General features: G+C 36.7%; 1 protein-coding gene across 2 annotated transcripts in view; it reads right to left on the bottom strand.

The window, feature by feature from the left end:
- Positions 1 to 22,616, bottom strand: part of galnt2 (UDP-N-acetyl-alpha-D-galactosamine:polypeptide N-acetylgalactosaminyltransferase 2) — an 84,097-nt gene that overhangs the window by 15,373 nt on the left and 46,108 nt on the right. For both annotated transcript variants that reach the window (XM_056257150.1, XM_056257151.1), the window contains exons 3-7: positions 22,435 to 22,588; positions 8,929 to 9,027; positions 7,530 to 7,597; positions 6,330 to 6,395; positions 1,839 to 1,960 (exon numbers count right to left, since the gene is read on the bottom strand). In XM_056257150.1, coding sequence (XP_056113125.1) covers positions 1,839 to 1,960; positions 6,330 to 6,395; positions 7,530 to 7,597; positions 8,929 to 9,027; positions 22,435 to 22,588 — 509 coding nt within the window. The remainder of the gene's footprint in view (positions 1 to 1,838; positions 1,961 to 6,329; positions 6,396 to 7,529; positions 7,598 to 8,928; positions 9,028 to 22,434; positions 22,589 to 22,616) is intronic.

The raw sequence follows: 22,616 nt of genomic DNA, 5'->3' as shown, positions 1-22,616 counted from the left end.
TAATGTTATTAATATTAAAACAGTTTTTGGCTAAGATAAATTGTGATTGGGGTTTACCTGAGCTTATACTGCCTTACCGTATTCACAGCGATTCGAAATGCAGTTTTAATTATGTTATTATGGAAATTGATATATGAAATTCTTCCCATCCCATACATGAAAAAATACATGACGTGTTGGTGATATATTATATATAGGCTAAGGCTATATTTTACATAGGCTATATGAAATAAAATGACACAACCCTGTCTCTTTTTGTTAAATTTCAGTTTTATTGATCAATAATAGCCATTATTAAATTATAAGTAGCCTAAAAAGTATAAGAAGCTATACAAGTCAAGAAATAAAGCAAGTTAAAAGATTCAGTCAAACATAAGTCAACAGGCTAACGTTACAACATTACAGTTAAATAGCATAAATATATAAAGTTATGAAACTTCACTTTGCCCTCAGCCAAAACGATTTGCCAGGGAACAAATCATAGATTAATGAGACCAAAGATCGCCTGTTAGATATACACAAGCCGATTTATAGCTCATGTTTAACCACTAGACACAGAGCCCGCGGGAAACGTCAGAATGACTAGCCGAGGTAAGGCTGTTCCAGGCGGGGTACATGAGCGCTGTGCGCCCGCTGATCCCTGGAACTCCGAAGAAAGTCAGATCAAAATTTTAAATAGGCGCTATCTTTATAAACAAACCACAGATTTGAGCTTTAAACAACTATATTCTCGACTGAAAAACTCTTAAAACTACATTTCGTGACACGATAACACTAATATTTTTAAATTTCGCGGCCTTGAAAAACACTTCACCATACCGGCTTCCTTTATCTTCGGAGTTTCCGCTCCCGAACAGCACCATAGCAACCATTCTCCCCCATTGGTTAGCTGTTCGAAACGTCACAACACTACAAAAATTTTGGGAATTATCCCACAGCAAAGTGAGGTCTGATGCGCACTTGCGAAAGGGGTGCATTAAGTGCCCTTATGATCACCCCTGGAGAACACTATTAGAGGATCGGGACACCCTACGGTCTTGCACCCCTTAGCGAGAACGCGCATTGAGGGGCACAAGGGCGCAAGTGCGGGTATTGGGACAGGGCCTATGGTAATCTCACCCTCACGCTCAGTCATGCCGATATCGCGAGACAGCTTTTCACTCGACGAGAAATCTCGTCATGTTTTAGTCTCGCGAGATCTCGTGGCACGAGATCTCGTCACACCCACTCGCTGTCATTTATTTTGTGAGTCAAAAGCCTTGAGGCAATATCAGAGTAATTATGTGTGCCTAGGGACGGAACTGAAGCAAATATTTCTTTAAGGTCAGTCTGATCCTGAACCAGACCGGACCTGCACATCCGCAATTGGGGCGTGTTTGCTTGCATTCAACACCCCTTTGCGCGCAAACACACACACACACACACACACTGAGGTCTTATCCACACTCTCTACATGCTGTACTAACTAACAAATAACTAAGGCACTAGTTTCCCTCAATACTTTTCATTATGGCTTGTTTGAAAATTGTTGGCCATCAACAGCAGGATTGGACTCAAACAGGTATAATGATATGGGACTGCAAGCAAAGTTTGTGCGTCAAGACTGCCAGCCAAAGAAAACACAATAACTTCTCATCCACTTCTCTTTTATCATCTTGGCCTGACATTTGCAACTGCAGTGAGCTGCTAAACGTCCGCTGCTGTAATGAGCATGTTTGATCATATCCTCCAAAAGCAATGGTTAATTTGTCACATCTGAGAATTGTAAGACCCAACGTTTCTATGCTTGTTTGTGTCAGAAGAAGAAAGAAAAAGACAGAAAGAAAAACATGGCTGACCTCAGCAACCCTTTCTAGAAGGGGCTCCAACCAGTGTTCATTACACTCGCAGTGGCTGTCAAGGAAGGTCAATACATTGGCCGTGGCTGCATCCGCTCCTCTGACTCGGGATCGCATCAAGCCTGAAAACACACACACAGGATTGAGACTCAAAGCACTGATGCAATCTGAACTATGCAGAAGTTTATTATCCCTATATCCTAAGTAACCCAATTGATCTACAACAAGTGTGCAGGGCACCATAATTATAGTACCGGTACTTTGGTAACAAGTTTGGTAAAAAGTAATTTTGGAAAAGGTAATGATATGATGCCCATCTTGGTGAGGAATAATGTTTATTATTGGTGAGGTATTAGGTCAGTTATGTCTGAAGGGATTGTTTACAGGTAGACAAAAATCACCTGTTGAACATGAATGCAAATTTAAGCCTTAACGGGGGAAAAAGGAGAAACCCTGACAATATCAGTGTATCAATATACATTTTACATTCGATTACATTTTCATTTTTTTTTTCTGACTGTTTAAGCCTCGCTCACACTACAGGAGTTTTAGGCCGATTTATGCCCGATTTACCCCTCCCGAGAATCGGAGAAAAAAATTTGTCGAGGACCTCGATCGGTTCCGATGTTCGGCACAGATTATCTGGTAATGTGAAGCGTTCACAGATCGAAACTTGCACCTCCCGATCTGCTCTCACACAAATCGGGCTCGCCCCGATCATATCAAACATGTTTGATATTTATCGGGATGAGCAAGATTGTGATTACCGGTACGTCACTGTCTAGCCAATAAGAAACAAGTAGGGCTGTCGTGGTGAAGGAATTTCCATTGTTGTAATTTCGAGTGACTCAACAGCGCGATATGCGGAATTATCTTCATTTATTTATTTATTTATTGCTAAATAAATAAGTGTTACGCTGTGGTCAGCAGGCACGAAGACAAGTACATGTTCAGTAATGAAACCGAAATTAAAAAGCCCATTGAAACGAAGTATAGTAAACCGAAGATAATGTCAAATAAGGTCCCACATAATATAATAACAGAACATAAACCTGTCAATAAGCTTTTTAGGCCATTGTTATATAACAGTTAGTTTCGATCCTCGAATCTCTCTTTACTAAAGGCTTTCTGCTTATATTTTACCATTTACTCGGCACTCGATCAGTCCAGTTACATTGTTACGCCACTAGGTGAAGACAAGGGACTGTCTTTGAGTGAGTCATTAAACTGTTCATTCAACGGAAATGTAAAAAAATGCGGATTCATTCAAATATAGATGTAATGAAACAAGCTGTTAATTATTTTAATATTTAATTTTAACTTTGAGCTCCACTTTACAAGGCTCAGCTGAGCAGCAATGCGGCGCATGGGCAACGCGAAGCTGATGCTTCACTTCATAGAGATTAATGGCATTGATTCATTGTATTGACCAGAGCTGACGCCATTCATTAGAAATAGCCTAGAAAAAGGATAATTTTTTATAATTTTTTTAATTCTCTTTCCTTGGTCACGGCAACCTTTTCACGAATATGACTTGATATGAAGGACAGATATTTTGTTTACATCCACTTTTCTGCTTCCGATCTGCTGCGTGAGATCACGTGAGCGCGTCCTCTGGCACGATAATCTTAATAACATTGTGTAGTGTGTGATGCGCCGCGATTTTCAAATCTTGTAGTGTGAGCATGTTTAAGATTTGAGGAAAGAAAATCTGCAAAGATTCTCCTTAAGTGTGAGCTGCAACCAGATTTCACAATCGGTTAGGATTTTAAAACTCCTGTAGTGTGAGCCAGCATTAGCTGAATATAATGATGTTCCTGAATCTTGAATCTATCTAAAATTAACTTTAATTGTTTCTATTGCTTGTTGTTACGTGCTCAGAGGATATGGTGATCTGTTGTTGTTGTTTTTTTTATTTCACTTTCTTCGCCATAACCTCTCAGGGCGGTGCTATTGGCTGGTAATGCTGTCAGTCATCATACGATGTTTACACCTAAATGGGGGTCCCTGTTATAAAAGGTCGATGCAAACAGGGAGAGAGAGAGAGAGAGAGAGAGAGAGAGAGAGAGAGAGAGAGAGAGAGAGAGAGAGAGAGAGAGAGAGAGAGAGAGAGAGAGAGAGAGAGAGAGAGAGAGAGAGAGAGAGAGAGAGAGAGAGAGAGAGAGAGAGAGAGAGAGAGAGAGAGAGAGAGAGAGAGAGAGAGAGAGAGAGAGAGAGAGAGAGAGAGAGAGAGAGAGAGAGAGAACAAAAGAATCAGCTCCCTCCTTCTCTCTGTCACGCTGTTGTTTTTGGTGTGTCTTGTGTTTTTTAATAGGTTTTTTTTGTAATAGTTTTTTAGCAGTGCATCTACCAACCCAGAAAACGTGAAAATTGACAACCCAGTAACTTTGTTTTGGTAAGCCTTTCTCTGAAAGCATGTCAAAAAATAGCCGATCAGATTTCGCTCCCCTTCTGATGTAGGAAGGGGATCTTATTATAATATTACCACCCATTAATCTGCATAAAAAACAACTTGCTATTTGTTTCTGATGCAGAAAAGTTAGTTCATGCATTCATGACCTCGAGACTAGATTACTGTAATGCTTTATTAGCTGGTTGTCAGCATCCTCAATAAACAAGCTACAGTTAGTGCAAAATGCAGCTCCCAGAGTTCTTACTAGGTCACGAAAATATGATCATATAACACCAATTTTATCATCTCTACACTGGTTACCTATTAAGTTCCATATCAATTACAAAGTACTACTACTGACCTATAAAGCCCTAAATGGTCTAGCTCCTGTGTATTTAATGGACCTTCTATCACCCTACAATCCACCGCGTTCTAATTCGAGGCTTCTGGTCATTCCTAGGATATCTAAGTTCACTAAAGGAGGGAGGGCGTTCTCACATTTAGCTCCTAAACTCTGGAATAGCCTTCCTGATATTGTTCGAGGCTCAGACTCGCTGTCCCAGTTTAAAACTAGATTAAAGACGCATCTCTTTAGCCAAGCATTCACATAATGCTTACCTTTTATACTACTGTTGAATCAGATCGAATGCATTAATATTATGAACAGCAGCTATGCTAATTATTTCCCATCTGCTTTTCTGCTGTTATCTCGGGATGCTAAATTTGAATTGAATTGAATAAAAAAACAACTACATAAATGTATCCACTAACCATTCAGAAACTTCCAGGTGCAGTCTAAAAGTTGCAATCTCTTCCTGAGTCTCCCCGTAAGGCTGCACTCTGCTACTGGTTATTTCTGAGATTTTGGATGAGTGAGATTATTCACGTGTTCAGTTATTGTTGGAGTATCCGAAGCTTGTGTAAAGCATCGGCCCTTTTCTGAATGGGCGTGGGGAGCAGCAGCTCATTTGCATTTAAAGGGACACACAAAAGCGGTGCGTTTTTGCTCACAACACCCAAAATAGGGGCAACTTTGACAACTTATAATAAATTATCTGGGGCTCAGCTGAAATTCTCGGGAAATCATAGATTTATATTACATCTTGTGAAAAGGGACATAATGTGTCACCTTTAAACTCCCTTTGTTTTTGTGTTCTTTTTGCACCAGCACCTTGATCACGTCTACCAGGAATTTATTTATTTATTTTATGTTGTGTTCCCTCATGCCCTTAGCCACTTTAGGGACGTAATACTTGTGATTGTTCCTTATTTTATTTCCTACTGTAATTACTTAAATAAAACAAAAGCCAAAACAAAAAACAAAAGCCAAATCACAAAATGAAACGAAACGAAAACCTAACCAAACCTGTCATCATGTCAAAGCATTTGGAACTTCTTTACTGTATGGCCGCATAGCATGAAGTAAAGAAAACACCATCTATACAGAAATGTATAGGATTATAAGTGAAAGCTCATCTAGTGTCTTATGTGGACAACTAAGAATCCACTGAAACATTCAATACTAATTAACCAATTTGCTTTTTTATAACCTCACAATAAAATCTATATGATCTGTATGAGTACATTTGTACATGCAATGTAACCTTATTTCACTATGAGCTTCACCAGGGACTGAAACTTTAGTTCTTTGTTTTCTTACCATAAAGTCATTTGTGTATCAAAGAACGTTTGAAAGCAAATACAAAGAGCTTGCTGAGTTGGACTGGAATTGGATTTGAACAAAAGGTTTTGGAAACAAATAAACAAACTGCAGTTTTGGCTACAGAACAGCAGTTTTTTCTTGACAGATATATAAAACACCTTCCAAAAATACACTCCAGCTCAAAACAGACCTTTGCTTTTCTCTACTTTTATTTTCTCCATATTTGCACCTATGAAGTATGCAGTGCTTTTAATGACTTCATGCTGAGGCTGGTCACAATTAGTCGCAATAGTAAAACTTCAGCATGTTTTAATAGATGTCTAGATTTTAATGACTAAGAGCTGATAGTAAAATACCCACTCGCTCTTACATATTAACTTGGGTATAGTTTTGATTAACAGTGTTACTGTGATTCAGAGGGTAATAAATCACTCACCCTCTCGACGATCGTTGCGTAGGACTCTGATTTTCTCGATTTTCCCAAGTAAGGCACCATCTTCAGCTGAAAGTCCAGAGAAAACATTGTGTCAGCTCAAGTGATTAGGGCAATTACATCTCTTCTATTTTATATGCTGCTGTAGTTAATATACACAGGAGAAATGTGGTAAGATGTGCCACCACCTTCATCCAGAAAAGGTCTGTACAATTTTGTAAAAGTCACCATAGATTTAGAAAGGGCGCATCGTATACAGCTGCATATGACTAAGAGGTGCACTTTTTGGTCTAAAAAACTTTAAAGGCATGAAAGTGTGGGCCAAATTTCTTTGAGAAATCCAAGGGAGTGCTGGCAAAGAGAAAAACACCAGAAAATGATCAAGGACTTTCCCCCCCAGAAAAACTTACATCCTGAGAAAGCTAAATCTCATAAAGGTAAAGAAAAATGAAAGGTCGGAGCAACATTTCTTACTTAAAACACTAATGAATTATGTCCCTTTTTTCTGTTATATTTCCATGTTACAAACGCTTCTAAGTTCAATTAATAGCAGACACGCTGAAATATAATCAGGTGGATTAGTTTTTCCTTCCATGAATTTCTCGTTGCTTATAGATAGATGATGACTTACTGTAAGAAAAAAAAAAGAGCACAGTTTCCACCACTCTCTGCTACATATTGCAAAAAAATGCCACGAGGTTATCCAAATACTTAAAAGCCAATATGCAAAAGCAGGATCACAATCCACAGATGCAAAAACACAGAAGAAATGCGAGGACTAATAAGACCAGTGTCTGTCAGGCTCCCTGCAGCAGAGCGTTATAAAGCAGGGCAGCACTGCCTTCAGGAGATGGTTCATACAGAGTTCAGACATCTGAAGAGGTCAAACAAGGAGTTTAGCATCCAAAAACAAAAAGTGTGATGGAATGGGGGCTCGGGAACATGGCTGGTACCTTGATGACACACTTTATACAATCATACAAATCTCAGCTCCACTGTTGCAGTGTTCTGCAATACAGATCTATGATTTATGGTGACAAAGAAACAAGAATGTGCTATGATAACCTAAAATAACCTGTACGGGGGTAAAAGCTCAACAAAAATCCCGATGAGCAGTAAAAAGATTCTTTATGATTAAGAGATATGATCTATATAGTTCTGTACCATTAAGTTTGATTGAGGGCTAAAGATGAGAACACTTACGGTTGTCACTGTAGTCATCCACTAAGATGATCTCTTTGACCAGATGAAGAGGACTCTTCTTTAGCACACTGAAGACAGGGAAAGAGATGTTCAGAAGTGTGTACACTACCATTCTAAATTTTTAGTGTAAGTAAGATATAGCAAGAGATTTTTTAATAAAGACTCTAATTCTCTTAGGCCCTGTTTACACCTGGTATTAAGATCTGTTTTGGTCGATTGGATCACAAGTAGATGAGGGAGACACATACCCCTTACACCTGGTGTTTTAATCAGTCACTTCTGTCCTGATTTCTTCGAGGGGAGGGTCTATGGGTGGGTAAATAAATGTATGTTTTTTTTCCCAGATCTTTCTATCTAATGGCCAAAATAATGTCAATTTCGATCTAATGGCAATTTATACATGAACGTGCACAGAGACGAAGGAAAAACACACGGAGAGCTTTCGTTTCTGCTCTGATAGCCGCAAGAAAACGCTGTGAGTATTTGAAATCAGGAATGGGGAGAGAACATTGTGCTTGGTACATTTTTCATCTTCAAACCAAATTTGGGGCTTTAGCGACAAAGTTTATATCCTGTCTGGCTAGCGCTCTTCCCATAATGTTTATGCATTAAGTCAGTAGGCGGGGAGTAGGTGGTCTTTTGTGGCTCTTCAAATGCTTTCGACCACATGAGCATTTACACTATGAAAGCAATCCGGTCGAATGCATTTTCGACTACCTCTGGAAGTGGTAGAAAGTGGTCAAGCTACAAACTTTTTAGACTCTGTTTTTACACCTGTTTTTAGTGTCGTCCACTTGTGATCAGATTGACCAAAACGCATCTTAATACCAGGTGTAAACAGGGCCTTATTCAGCAAGGACGCTGTAAAATGTATCAAAAGTTACAGTAAAAAAATTTACATTATGAAAATTTTTATATTTTTAAATAAATGCTGTTTTTTTATTTTAATTTTCTAATCAACGAATCCTGAAAAAAATGTATTACAGTTTCCACAAAAATATTAAACGGCTCAATTTTTTATCAAATAAATGCAGCATTGAGAATAAGAGACTTCATTCAAAAACCTGACAATATCTTACCGACCCCAAACTTTTGACTAGTAGTGTACTTAAAAAGAACTACTTTATTACTGACTGTCTACTTAATTTAAAAACATGAAGTAATGTAATGTTTACTTGATTAAGAAATACTTAAAGGCTAGGCTGCACGTCACTGTTTACATTTATTTCTTAATATTTAAATGTAAAAATTTTAAAGAAAGTTTCAATAACAGTTCAATAACAGCTTTTGCTGTGGTATCGCAATTAGTAACAGAAATAGAGAAATTGCACTGGTATTGGCAACCAAATTTTGGTATGGTGAAAATCCTACATAGTGCATTAAACATTGATTGTCCCACCTGACCACAGTGCGCAGCAGAGCTGAACGGGCCTCGTTGTGGAAAGTGATAACCACACTGGACGCAGGAAGATCTGTCCTCCACTGTTTGTGACGACAACTGAGAGAGAGGAAAAGAACATATTAAGATAAAGTTAGAAAATAAAACTCCTCTTCCATTTCCTTTCAGTGCAAGGAATTTTATACACTTCAATTTATATTTTTTTGAGTTGTATAAACTTGACTCAATGTGACTTTTGCAAAGGGTGGCATTTGGATTGACCATTGTCACACTGCTACACCTGAATGAAGTCTCACACCCTCAGAGGAGCTCAAAGCCCACATTAATTTAATGCTTCTCTGAGACTGAGATGGACAGGAGGTCATGGATGCTTAAACTCTCAGGACTCGCATCTCCAAACATGCGCACACACCGTTTATATATCCCAGAGGTTTTAATTTGACAGCCGCGGGGCTAATCCTCGCGTTTTCTAGCACCTCTCATCGAGGATAAGAGCGCACAAAGCTTCTTCTGCACTGATGCCATCGATTTAGTGGCCACTGGATTCCTGGCAGGGGAATCAGGGTCAATTCCTCCTACACTTCTGTTAAACAACAGGTCAGGGTTGCGAGCCCAGCATCAGAGACTCAAAACTGACTTCAGCAAAGGGATGAGATTACTGTCAGCCCCGACACTAATACTACACATCATCTCTAATTCCATGACAGCCAGAGAAATAACATTCATTAAGGTATAAAGTGGCACAGAGGCCACATCCATAATTTTTCCCAACATTATCAATCTTTGCATTGAAAAAGTATAGGCGTTTCTACCATTTTAGACTTTTGGACGTCTCAGTAATAGATTAAGGGGCCAGCACACATTTCTAGCACTGTTTGCTGGAGGTCTCGAGAGGAATAACTGTGCAGTAGGCCATTAATAGAATGGAGGCTTTGACTAAAAGACAAGCACTTTTTAGAGCATATCCCATTGGCACACTTCCCTCCACTGGCCTCCAACCACCCAGCATGGCACCAAATAAACTCTCAAATTTCAGTGTGCTGAACGCCTGCTACTATGTTTTAAGATTTTAAAGGGGTCCTATAATGCTTTTTCAACTTTAGTTAAGTCTGTAATGTTTCTGTTTGAGCATAAAAAAGATCTGCAAGGTTACAAAGCTCAAAGTCCACTCCAAAGGGAGATATTTTATTTAACAGAACTCCCTTTTCAAAAACTACAGTTTTTCAGGATCTTATGAAGTCATAATATTCCCCGCGGAATACGCAAAAAAGGAGTTGATTACTGTTTGAATGGCCATAGTTTTCAGACAAATATAAAACAAAACATTCCACTCTGAAATATCCTGTGAAGGCCGTGCATTTATTTAAAAACAGATTTTTGTTTTTGGTAACATTACAATGGTCTTCTCTTTACTGTTATTTTAAACAATTAATTCCATTCTTGATGAATAAAAGTTTTAAAAGTTAGTGTATCATGGTATTGATACATGTTATTAGCATTGATATAAAAAAAACAATGATCTTGAGAACCAAATCAGCATTATATCATGTGACACTGAAGACTGGAGTAATGATGCTGAAAATACAGCTTTAGAATTTACAGGTATAAAATTACATTTTAAAATATATTCATAATATTTCACATTACCGTTTTTACTGTATTTTTGATCAAATAAATGCAGCCTTGGTAAGCATAAGAAACTTCTTTCAAAGACATTGTAATAAAGATTTTCTTTTCTTTTTTTTTTAATTGTTTTTTCCCTAAATGTATATAAAAAAATCATATGAAATTAATGCACTGCTGCGCATTTTTTGACCAGTGTCAATTTTTAAAAAATGTATTTATAATATTTATTTATTCATGTAAGGAAGATACTCTGTATTAATACAAAATGTACTGAATGAGAAACAAAGATACAGGCATGAGCAGAAAGGCATCATTCATTAATTGATTGGCAAGCAGGTCTATTTTTTTAATTAGAGCAGTGGTGCGGTCTGAACACCGGCCACGGGACACGGCCTCAGCGAGACAACTATTCCCGCCAAAAACATTTCCAATAAGACACATGGCCTGCTGCCATCAGAGGTAACAAAACAGAAGCAAAGTCTCTCAGGAGTAAACAAAAAGCATGTGTTCCTCATTACCAGCTTAGGTAAGTTTTTAACAGAGGGATTTAAGACCAGTGTTCTTCATTCCTTCAGTTCTGGGTAAATTTACTAGAAGTTAATGGTGCAAAAATATTTAGGGGAAATTCTGTAACTCTCCATTTTTGTGAGAAAATACAAAAAGGTTGGCATTCCAGCAAGCAAACTATAACGCTCTGACCTTTAAAAAGGTCTCAGGGCCATTTTAAACCCAAGGTTTGTGTCTTCTGTGTTGAACGTGACTACTGCATTGGGAATGCAGCTCACATTCTGCAGGGATGGTGAAAGGGCAGCGATAAGAAGACTTAGAACAAGCAAAATAATGTCATCTGCAGCATCAGCAGCTCTCCAGGAGGAAAACTGACTGACATATAGTGACAAGACGTTTACATGAAACTGCACAGAGGAACTATGGTCAAGCCAAACACATTTACAGCATCAAACCTAGACACATCTTCTACTGCTTATCAGAATAAAAGGACCCATGCGCTTTAAAAGGGGACACCGCAGCACAAACAGTCATCAAATCCAAAGAATATTAAAGCATTCCTTTCTAAATATGTATTGTGTTGAACACACTCCCACACATCCAGTTTTGTATGTAATTCCTGTAAGAAGACTGCAGAAACCATTAAATGATCTAATATGACAGAAAGCTTAAATATAGTTTTTTTTTTCTTCCCAGTTTCCATCTGGGCATTTTGCTAAATTGATCTTGGTCTATTCAGTCCTACAATAAGCCTTCAACAAGACTTTCTGGGGCTTAATAATAATCAAAAATGTTAAGTTAATTATTTGTTAACATATAGTTTTGTTAGTAATGGAAACATGAAATAAAGTTAATAAAGTTAAGTTAAAAAACTGATACTAGCACTTCACATTAGCTGAAAGCAGCAGATGCAATATAGCTACAGTATCTGAGGTCATTTCACTCTGAATTCTTCTCTTACTTGTTGTTAAATAAAAAATTCAAGATAATACTAATATTAAATATTTTCCTTCCACTTAGTCAGTTGAGGTCCTGGTCATAGGTGACATAGGTTGGCAATGTTCAGCATATGTGCTGCCCCCGCAGAGAGCACAGTTTAGATGCATGCTCTTCTATCACTCCATCACACAACTACATAATATAAAATACAACCAAATAAACTATAATTGCTGAAATAAATCTATTGTATTTTAGATGTCATTACAATTGGTTTAAATAAATACATATTTACATATAAAAGTTATTTATGTATATGTTTATCTATTTTATATACACTACCATTCAAAAGTTTGGGTTCAGTAGGATTTTTTTTAAAAATATTTCTTTTATTTAGCAAGTATGCATTAACCTCATTAAAAACTGACCATAAAGACATTTATAATGTTGCTAAATATTTCCATTCAAATAAATGCTGTTCTCTTAATTTTAATCAAACAATAGAAAAAAAACATCAGTTTCCAATTTTTTTTTTAAATTATATTGTTTTAATATAAAAAATTATATTGTTTTAATATAAAAGAAATTATAAGCAATATTAACAATAATAATAATAAAATATATTACAATTGAAAAGTCATCAAGTATAATGGTATTTCACAATATTACTGTTTTCGGTGTATTTTTAATCAAATAAATGTAGCCTTGGTGAGCATAACACCATGTCCTACAGACGTGATGCAATAAGACGTGACCAGATGTAACATGACTATGAGGTGTGACAAAAATCAAACATCACAGCCAATCAGAAGAGCATGTGGGCGGGCTCTCTCTGCAACCGCACTGCACGTGCAACCAAATGGATAAGTAGCCTAAATCATCAAATTCATAAATATTACACCATTTTAACATTATTATACATGGAGTATCTGAAACAATCTTTGTCATAGAACACACTTGTTTGTTCACATTGAGTTCACAGTTTCACAGATTTGAGGTGAATTATCCATTGTAGCTTTGGCTATAAAGGGCACACACAATGATATTCAAACTCACATTAGATGCTTTGAGATTATCATTATCAGTCATAGTTTGTGTTGTTTTTCCAGCAGCAACGTTGCAGAAAAATAGAAACCGTTTTAAAAACAGAATTGGCGCGTATCGCAGTCGCGGCTGGTTTGGACAGAAACTCTGTTTAACATGGAAAATATACCTTTTATCATGTGTCGTGGCACGTGTGGTTATGACCTGGTGTAATGAACATTAAAAAACACATACCAACCCAAACGTTTTAACGGCAGTGTATGTCAATCAAAGACTTGAGCTCTTGAGCTTCTGTCTTAAAGGAATTGCCCCTGCAGCTAATGTTTATTTCATAACCCACCTCTCAGGAAGAGATGAGAAGTGTCTGGGAAATCATACCAGAATATGATCTGAACATCTTGATCTTGCTCAGTTCAGATCAAACGTGATGTTTTCAAACACACATCCATTTACAATGCAATTTGAACTCTGTTCAAATACCGTCAACAACATTTGAGAGCCGTGCCAGTACCATCCCTTGCCAAATGACTAAAACAAACATCCAGCTGACGTGAGATTACAATGCCCAAGAATAAACTCGTCAACCATTATACACCATTTCCCCTCCTCACATTTGGAGGCCAAATATTTGAGACCACTTTGAAAAGGTTGGGATTTAAAATCCCATTTCTATCTGGAAAAAGTTGTGATTTTGAAAAATGTAAAATAGAAACGTTGTCAAGTAAAATGAGTAGGAAATATTTCCGATCCTGCACTATTTGTAGCTCACTAATCAAGTAATTAAATTTGTGCTATTGATAATGTGACGTTCTTTATTCTATCGAAGATCAAATGCTCTTTAGATCGTGGAGAACATGTTCATCAGGTTTTATACAACTTGTAATGAACAACAAAATGTGTAATCACAATGCACCTTTAGCCTTTTTTTCCATATATATCCAGTGTTTTTCCCTTTCTAGTGTTGCATTGACTATCATGGAAGGTGGGCAGACAAAATGTTTCACTGTAATTGTACAAATGTGACAATTAAAACTTTGGACCTGAAGGGATAAGATCGATATGAAATAGTGACACAAATAGATGAAATGGGACTGGGCGGTGTGAGCGAGAAACGCATCTTAATTACACAGTCTGTGTGGCAGTCATACAACAGTGGGTCAATGTTTGCTCATGTGGCTCATGGAGACTTTAATCGATGACTTCATGACTGCTCTGCCAGTTGCAGCGGTTGGCAGCACTGTGAGATATTCCCAAAAGCCAGGCAGGCACTGGCCAAAGCACACAGTAGTTTTTCTGCAAGAAAAGGCCAGAACTCAGACAGTTCAGAGAGATTTTGAAAATCAGGCCAGCTTAAAAAGGTCACGCTCAAGAGAGTGAAGAAAGAAAAGATGAACAGATGTCCTTGCTGCATCTCCAAAAAAACTTGCATGTACTCATCATTCAGAGATCCGTTACTGGCTTATTGATGCAAATATCGGCTGCTGGGTTAAGTGAAGCACTATAAATAAAGTTTTGTTCCCAGAATATTCAATTCCATCCAAAAGCGTTCATGTGAACTAAAACAGCTAGACGGCACGACAGGTGTCTCGAAACACATTGTTTAGGGATGCACAATATATCTGTGCCAGATTTTTCTAAGTATCGGTATTGTGCAATATTGGATATATTACATGCTCCTTTATTTCCTTTATTTTTAGATAACATTCAGATTACATAAAGGTAAAAAAAAAAATGTAATCTTTCACCAATCATGTAAAAAATATAGTATTTTATAACTGTACATTATAATGTTGTGATGCCTAAATTCACTTGTAGAATTTAAAATGATTGATTTTAGTTAGGTCTACATAGTATAGACCTTTAATTATCAGCAATTTATTGCACCATAATTCTTAAAATGTATGTGTACTGTATGATACAGGATAGTATGCAAGCTCATTCTGTTTTTATAGACAATAATAACAATAATAATAATAATAGACAGATAGTATACATTCTTATTTCCCATTTTACACCAACTTATTATTATTATTATCATCAACAACAACAAAATATTATTTGTATTATTTTTATTTGTGGTAGCATTATATTAATAGTAAAATTAAGGTTACACTATTTTAAGGTGTCTGTTTATTTAAGTACTGAGTAATATTAATTAATTACATGTACTTACTATAAGGTTAGGATTAGTTTTTTTTAGGGGTAGTTGCAAGTAATCAAGCATAATTTATAGTTATTACTATAGTAACTACATCTAATGTGTAACAAGGACACTGTAAAAACTGCTTTTATTCCCATTTCATCTTTCTAAAGGCTCTTATATGACAATAGCAGATTTTCATAGCAATTAACATGATAGACAAATGGTTTATGTCGGAGTGTATAATTAAGTGGTAAAGACTTATAAAATATCAAAATGAATATCCATTTATCAGAATTTTAATAAATCATACATTTATTAGTTATCAGCCATATCTGTGCATGGTTCTGCATTTTAACCGTGTTAGACACTGAGGGGGGGAAGAAAAGAAAAAACAGTGAGATGTGCCGCAGCTGTCAAATATGTTTTTCTAGCGCATGTTCATTAAAAAACAACAATCTAAAAACACCAAAGGTGGAGGCCCTGTGTGAAGGGTGAAGAGTTGCCGCATTTCCTCAAATAATAATCCGGTGGTAAAAGGGCACTTGAATTCCTGGAATTATAGGATGGATTTTTAAATAGAAACAAAGATCCAATTCTTAAACTGTACGTTCACATCACCAGGTGGGAAATTGGACGCCTTGAGGTCAGGAAATTGAAGTGTCCGAGCTGTCCTATAAACAACACAGTCACACCAACAATGACCATTCCTTCCTGTAGCCACAAATCCCCAGTGTCTAACTAACTAAAAGTTAGTGATGGGTCATTTATTGGTCAAAATGTAGCAGAGGACTATTTTTATTTTCTTTATCAAGGGCCAAGCTCATCCCTGTGTGATGGGAGGGCAAGCATCTCCCAAGCAGCCTGTTTATGTTGAGCGCGCGGAGAACCGACAAGAGGGCTGCCCTCCTCTTGACAAGTCTTCCTGCATGTCAGCAGTAAATCAGCGAGTCCTGGGAGCCCTGCACTGCACGCTTTCAGTGGAAACAATGGTTGAAGACAGCACTTGCAACCGTCTGCACCTCCACCCCTAACACAGGGCTTTTTCAAACACCGGTGTCAGTCCACATGACAGGACCACAGACAGTGGCGATGGCACGGAATGTTTGAGGAGTGTGCTCTTACCCACTTCGCTTTCAGTGTTTCTCCATAAAGCCTTTAATAGACCAAAGAATGCCATGTCCACATCTGTTATATAACCAAAACACCTCATTAAACCATACTTAACCAAAGTATGAAAAAAACCCGAAAAACAGCAAACAAAATAAATGAATAATTCATATTTTTTTTCAGAGCTAAAGCCTGTGCTATATTGGCAAACACAGGGCATCTGCAGAGTTTTTTTTTTAAATCAATCTTTAAGACAGTCACAAATAAAAATGAATACCTTAAGTACACACAAAACAAACCTATATAATCTCAAAATAAGTTATGTATATCTGATTCTTTTACTTGATTAAATCGGCTGTGGCATTCAACTGCAAAACAGGTTATCTGTAAGTTATTTTTTTTATATATATAATTAAATAATTAATTATATTATTTTTTGCTGTATGTATCAGTACAAATTAGAGGCTGACTGATATTGAAGTATGCTGTTAAAATAATCAGTTTTTATAAAAGACAATAAAAAGACAAGTGCCGACACTATCAAAATCTACTGTATATACATTGTGTGAAATAACACTCTTAGTCTTTCCTTCCTGTGACAGGGTGACTGAAAGTCAAGACAAGTTTCATTTATTTAAATGCCAGATAGTAATACCCAGAAATAATCCCCAGAAAAAAAAGACTATACATAATGTGGGACTTTTAATTACAAACAAGCCCGAAATACATAGGGACTTATTTTGAAATATCTATGGGTTACTACTTCCAGTTGCTTTCGGAAAAAAGGGAGATAAAATATGCACTCTTACAACCATCTACAACATATTACAATATAAAGACCGTGACCATAATGTAAACATTGTCATAATTCATCAACAGTAGGCTACATCATGAACAATTGCTTGACAAATTTAAGAACTCTTGTGGTGGCAAGAGCTATTTAAGATTAAGAACCAAATTTAAAGTCCCCCCTGTGGTGAAAATCAAGCTTTTAAATGTTGTTTGTATGTCTGTGTTATTTTTAATACACTTCAAGACAAACTATGTGCAAATTCACAAGTCAACACCATTGCTGAGCATTTTCTCCTGAAAACTGCAGTGAACCAAAAACCCGTCTCAAAAAACACGGTTTGAAATCGCTGGTGTTTCTTACGTCACAAACTACCGGGCGGGCTTTAGCATATAATGTCTCAAAAGAAACAAGGTTATCACAGTATGTTTTTCTGTTGATATGAAAAATCGGGTATTTTTAACAATACAGCGGATGAATTATGCATATTACGATGTTATGATGAACTATATGCCTTTCTCCACTGAAGTTCTATGTTGTTCAAAGTGTTTCTTTGCTGATTTTTAGAAGGCAGACTGAGAAAAATGGTTTGTGTAACATTATCAACACATTATTATACTGTAGCCTTTTGTTTTACTACGTTATCAAACAGCTAATCATTAAATTACCGTTATTTGTCCAACGTTGTTAAAAGCGATACCATTGTGCAGCGTTTACTACAATAACTTAAGTAAAGTTGAGCGAGTGGATCTCTGACCTGGTGTGAGTGAGTGGAGGCGGGGATAATTTGCATATTTATAGATCCACGTATACTAAATGAAGCAAGGGTGTAGAGTTTCATTCAAGCTATTTTAAGGCATGACATTTTTGTGTCATTTTGGTTATCAAAATGAGCTTTAAGGGATAAAATTATTTACTACAGGGGGACTTTAAGAAATGACAGTTAAGACTTTTGCTATACCATTTGTGATTTTTATGACCTTGAATTGGATTAAACTGAATTTAAAATAAGACTTAAGGACCCGCTGGGACCCAGCAAACATCATCCTTGAAATATCCAGAGCAATGCGTTTCTGCCTAACATCACCTAGTTAAAAAAAGAGCACTAATTCATCATACCGTTCACAAAAGCCAATTCACAGTCAACAGTTGGCAGTGGGACCAATTTATATTCATTTAAGCACTACCAACCCCCAATAGTGTTTACATCAGCCCTCAGAGATAAAGGAAACACGTTTCCTCTGAAGATGCTCAAAGTGGTTGTGTGAAGAAATCTAGGCTCTCCGAATCACAACAAAAGGCAGTTACATCTGGTCATTAAAACACAGCAGTAACATGAGTGTTTGATGGAAACCTCATTTTCTCATGCAATCGATTCAGTCTCAGCTAAGTGCAGCCCTAATGATGTTACGCCCGGGTGCCCAGATGACATTTATAAGGATCGTGAAGCTTTTAGAAACTCGACAGTTAAGCCATGTTCAAACTGCACTAAAAAGACAGGTTTGTGTAAAAAAAAGAATAATAATATTTATTTTTAATATTAATTCCTACTTACTAATGCCCACTTAATATTCGGCTATATTATTGACTTGAATGCACTATTAGGGCCCGGTTCACAGAACACGTTTTTGCTGTTAATGTGCAAGGTCTAGAGACAAAGTTTTTTAAAAGTTGAACTTTTTAACTTGAGCGCCGCATTTTTAGAATGCCTTGTCATGTGCAAGATGCTGCAAATGACGCAAGACACGAGTGCAACGGTTAATGGCGTCAGTCTAGCACGTGTTTACATTGAAAAACAGCGGAAAGGTAGCGCAGTGGAATGGAAAAATGCGTTCTGTGTGAACGGCCCCTTAGAAGATCTGAACTGAGCTGGGCGATAACAGGTTTTCTCCAGAGATGCTTTATAAATGATCTGAACTCATTCCATAATTGATGAGCTTTACAGTTATTGGACCAAACTGAATCAACACTGAATATTGATCGTTTACTATTGTCTTTTTAGGACTGCTTTACAGGAGAATTGAATTCTGTTTGCATCATTGAATCATTATATTCCTGTTTATCACTGTAAAGCTTCTCTGAAACAATATGTATTGTATAAGGCTCTATTTAAATAAAGGTGATGACTTCTAATGGAGACTAAAATAATTTGGATGGAAAAATTCTCTCTCTCTCTGACTCTACAAAATTCAACAGCCTGTTGCTGTCTTTTTACTAATTTCCCCACTGTCCAAATGTTTGGGGTCATTACATTTAAAAAAAAAAAAAAATTGTTTTATTTAGCAAGGATACATTAAATGGATCACATTTGACTGTAAAAACAATTAAAATGTTAAACAATATTTACATTTCAAATTCCCAATATTACTGTTGTATTGTATTTTGATCAAATAAAGGCAGCTTTGGTGAGCAAAAGACATTTCAAAAACCTTTTTTTTTTTTTTTAAATCGACCCCCAATTTTTGAATGGTATGTATACCTTCAAGACTTGTATTGGACGCAAATGCCCTCTTCATGTGTATAGTCAAAATAATCATAACTAAAAAAGACTGGAATAAAATTGTTATCTTTTTAAAAATAAACTTCAGAACAGCTAAGTTGTTGTACACTGAAATGGATTTTAGATGTGCAAATGTGGCCCAAGTGAAAAAAGTAGCCAAAAAGCAGCCCAAGTTACCAAAACAAGCTTCTTTAATAAAACATACTGCAGAAAAAGTATTAAGTTCAGCAAAACAGTATAAAATGTGAAACTTATTTCAAAAGATGATGGAAAACTAAAATGAATCCAAAAATGCAAAGTTATACTGAACCTGTCCAAACCATAATGTATAGTTTTGCTCAACATTTGCATTTTGCAACACATTATTTGATACAAAGAACTTAAGAAGGGTGAGAGGCCAATTTATATAAAAAAAAATAGTTTTTACTTTTTTTTTTTTAAAAAGTGCTCAGATATTCCTTCAGCTTAAACAAAGGTGTGACTGTTACAGCTGATGAAATGCATAACACCCAAGAACATTTACTGCATCTAAGAGGATGATCTCATTCTTCATTTAACCTATTCATTTACTTTGCACTTATATATTCACCGCTGTACTCATACACACCCTGATGATTCAGTATAGTCAATCCTGCCATGACATCTCTGACAGCCATTTAAGCTCTGAAGGCAATCTGGACCTCAAGGACACTATGACCGACAGACAGATGAAGACGAAGTTTTGAAAGACTCACTGATTTGCTAGAGAAGTGCTTTTCTTGCATTTCTCTATCATTGTGCTGTGTAAGCATCACTCCATCAAATGACAGGCCTCTCTTTATGAGAATCAGAAATTAATTTAGCACAATAATTTTGAATGACTATCACAAAAAAGCACTGACACTGTTCTTTACATTCACTATGTGTTGTAAGATACACGACATAAAAAACAGACATATTAGGTAATGGAGAAACCATACATGTAGGGCAAATAATCTGTGTAATATGAAGTTCATTATTAGTGGAAAGGGTGTTTTAATGCTCTAAAGAACCAAATGATTAACAAGGAAATGGTTTTAATTTGATTTTATGGTGAGTAGCCTGTGTCTAATGTTCAGATATGAGAGTTACTTCACTTTAAATGATGCCTTCGCTGAACTGTGAAATTCAACTGTGAAAAGTATCACATTGGAAATGGGCTTACATAAACCAAACTAAACTCTACTCAAAACTGTTGTGTAGTGGAAATATAACAGAATTGAGTAAATGTTAGACATTATAAGCTAATTCAACAGAATCTCTTCCAGTCAACTACTAGATTTATCTAAAGAAAAAGCAAACATGCTAAAAGTTATTTTACTTGGACTACTATTAAAATGTTGGGGACAATGAGATTATTTTTTAAAGAAATTAATACTTTTATTAAGCAAGAATGCATAAAACCCATACAGGTTCGGGTCTATATTTTAAATGGTCAGCCGGGTCAGGTCCAAATCTATTACTTCGGCTCTGTTTAACATTCATTTGACATTCATTTAACACACAATGACCAATTTACCAATTGACAATTGGCTCTTTTATTCAGAAGGCGGAACTTATTCAATACCTCGCATTCCACTTATTTTTATAATAATATTATGAATGAACCATCTTGGGTTGACTCGAGATACAAAAAAAAGCAAACTGCAAAGTCGTATTTGTCATCCATCCCCGTGACAGCAAGTGGACTTTTAAAGCTAATAATGAGTGAATTTAGTCATGCTCTTTCAGTCGGCAAGATAGGAATAACATGGATGGAACTTTCTCGGCAAGGAGGATTGTATGCATCACAGTCGGGTACAAGGGAGAAGGCTACTAACATTATGTAAGACAAAAATATATATATTTTCGCAACTTGTATATTGACCTGTTAATATGTGCCGATCGGGTCCAGTTGGGTTGGGTCCAACTTTCAAATAATAGATCGGTCCAGGTCGGTTCCGTGTAGCACATCTCTTTGGGTTCGGGTACAAATTTTTGGATCTATGTAGATCTATGAAATGAATAATTACCTTCCGATCCATCGGTTTTAAAATCCACACCATTTGAATTTCACGACATCGATGTCTGTCAAAAAATAACGTGCAATACATGGTAGTATTTACGAGAAGCAAAGGGCCAGCGAGTACACACGCATATCCTGGAAAACCCACAATACCGGATGATTCCGAGAAGGGGGAAAAAACAGCGGCCTGCTTCAACATGCTGTCTGTCAGAGATGATAACGTACCTAATACATATTAGACTCTAATAAGCATAGATTCGGGAACTTCACAGGTGATTTTTATAAAAATGTAGTTTGATCACTATCTTCTCAGTTGTTTAAAAGATTAAGGGTACGTTTACATGACAACGATGTATTAAAAAACAAAACAAAAATTAATTGGCATTTTTTCACGTACAGAAAACAACACTGTCAAAACTAACCCCCTACACACGGATCCTCGAAACCGATTAAAAACGCTGTATTATGCTGCCAGGCCAGTAGTTGCCGATGTCTCTTGTAAAGAAAAACGACGCGCCTATAGGCTGAACACGTAATACGCATGCACATGACACAAAAATGTTCACAAATTTGCGTTTTTGTAGTTAATACGGAGTCGATAATGGTACTGTTTACGTTTTCAGGTCCCCAAAATCCTGTTGTCATGTAAATGAACACACAAAAGGTTTTCCATTTTTAGTTGAAACGGTGTAGTGTAAACAGCTCGGTGTAGTGTAAGGCAATTATCAATGTTTGATAAAATTGAATTTTCTTTCCAATAAAAGATGATACATTTTTAGCAGATTTTGACTCATTTCTTGAGTTGAGCTAAAGCGTTGACTGGGACTTACTGGTCATGTCTGGTGTCAGGGACACTGCGGTCCATTCTGAGTTTGTCACTCTCAACCTGGTTGAACTTGTTGCGGGCGTATGGATCCTGCCCTGGCCTCACAGCAGTTGCTCCCACGTACAGGTCCTGGTCAAAGTCCTGCCACCTAACCTTCCCTGAAAAATGTGGCAAACAGATGATTAA

Source organism: Rhinichthys klamathensis, unplaced genomic scaffold, assembly GCF_029890125.1.
Source record: "Rhinichthys klamathensis goyatoka isolate OS25496 unplaced genomic scaffold, OSU_Roscu_1.1 h1tg000135l_1, whole genome shotgun sequence".
Classification (NCBI taxonomy): Eukaryota; Metazoa; Chordata; class Actinopteri; order Cypriniformes; family Leuciscidae; genus Rhinichthys; species Rhinichthys klamathensis.
The sequence above is the reverse complement of the archived record's forward strand: the minus strand, read 5'-3'. Positions and strand labels throughout refer to the sequence as shown.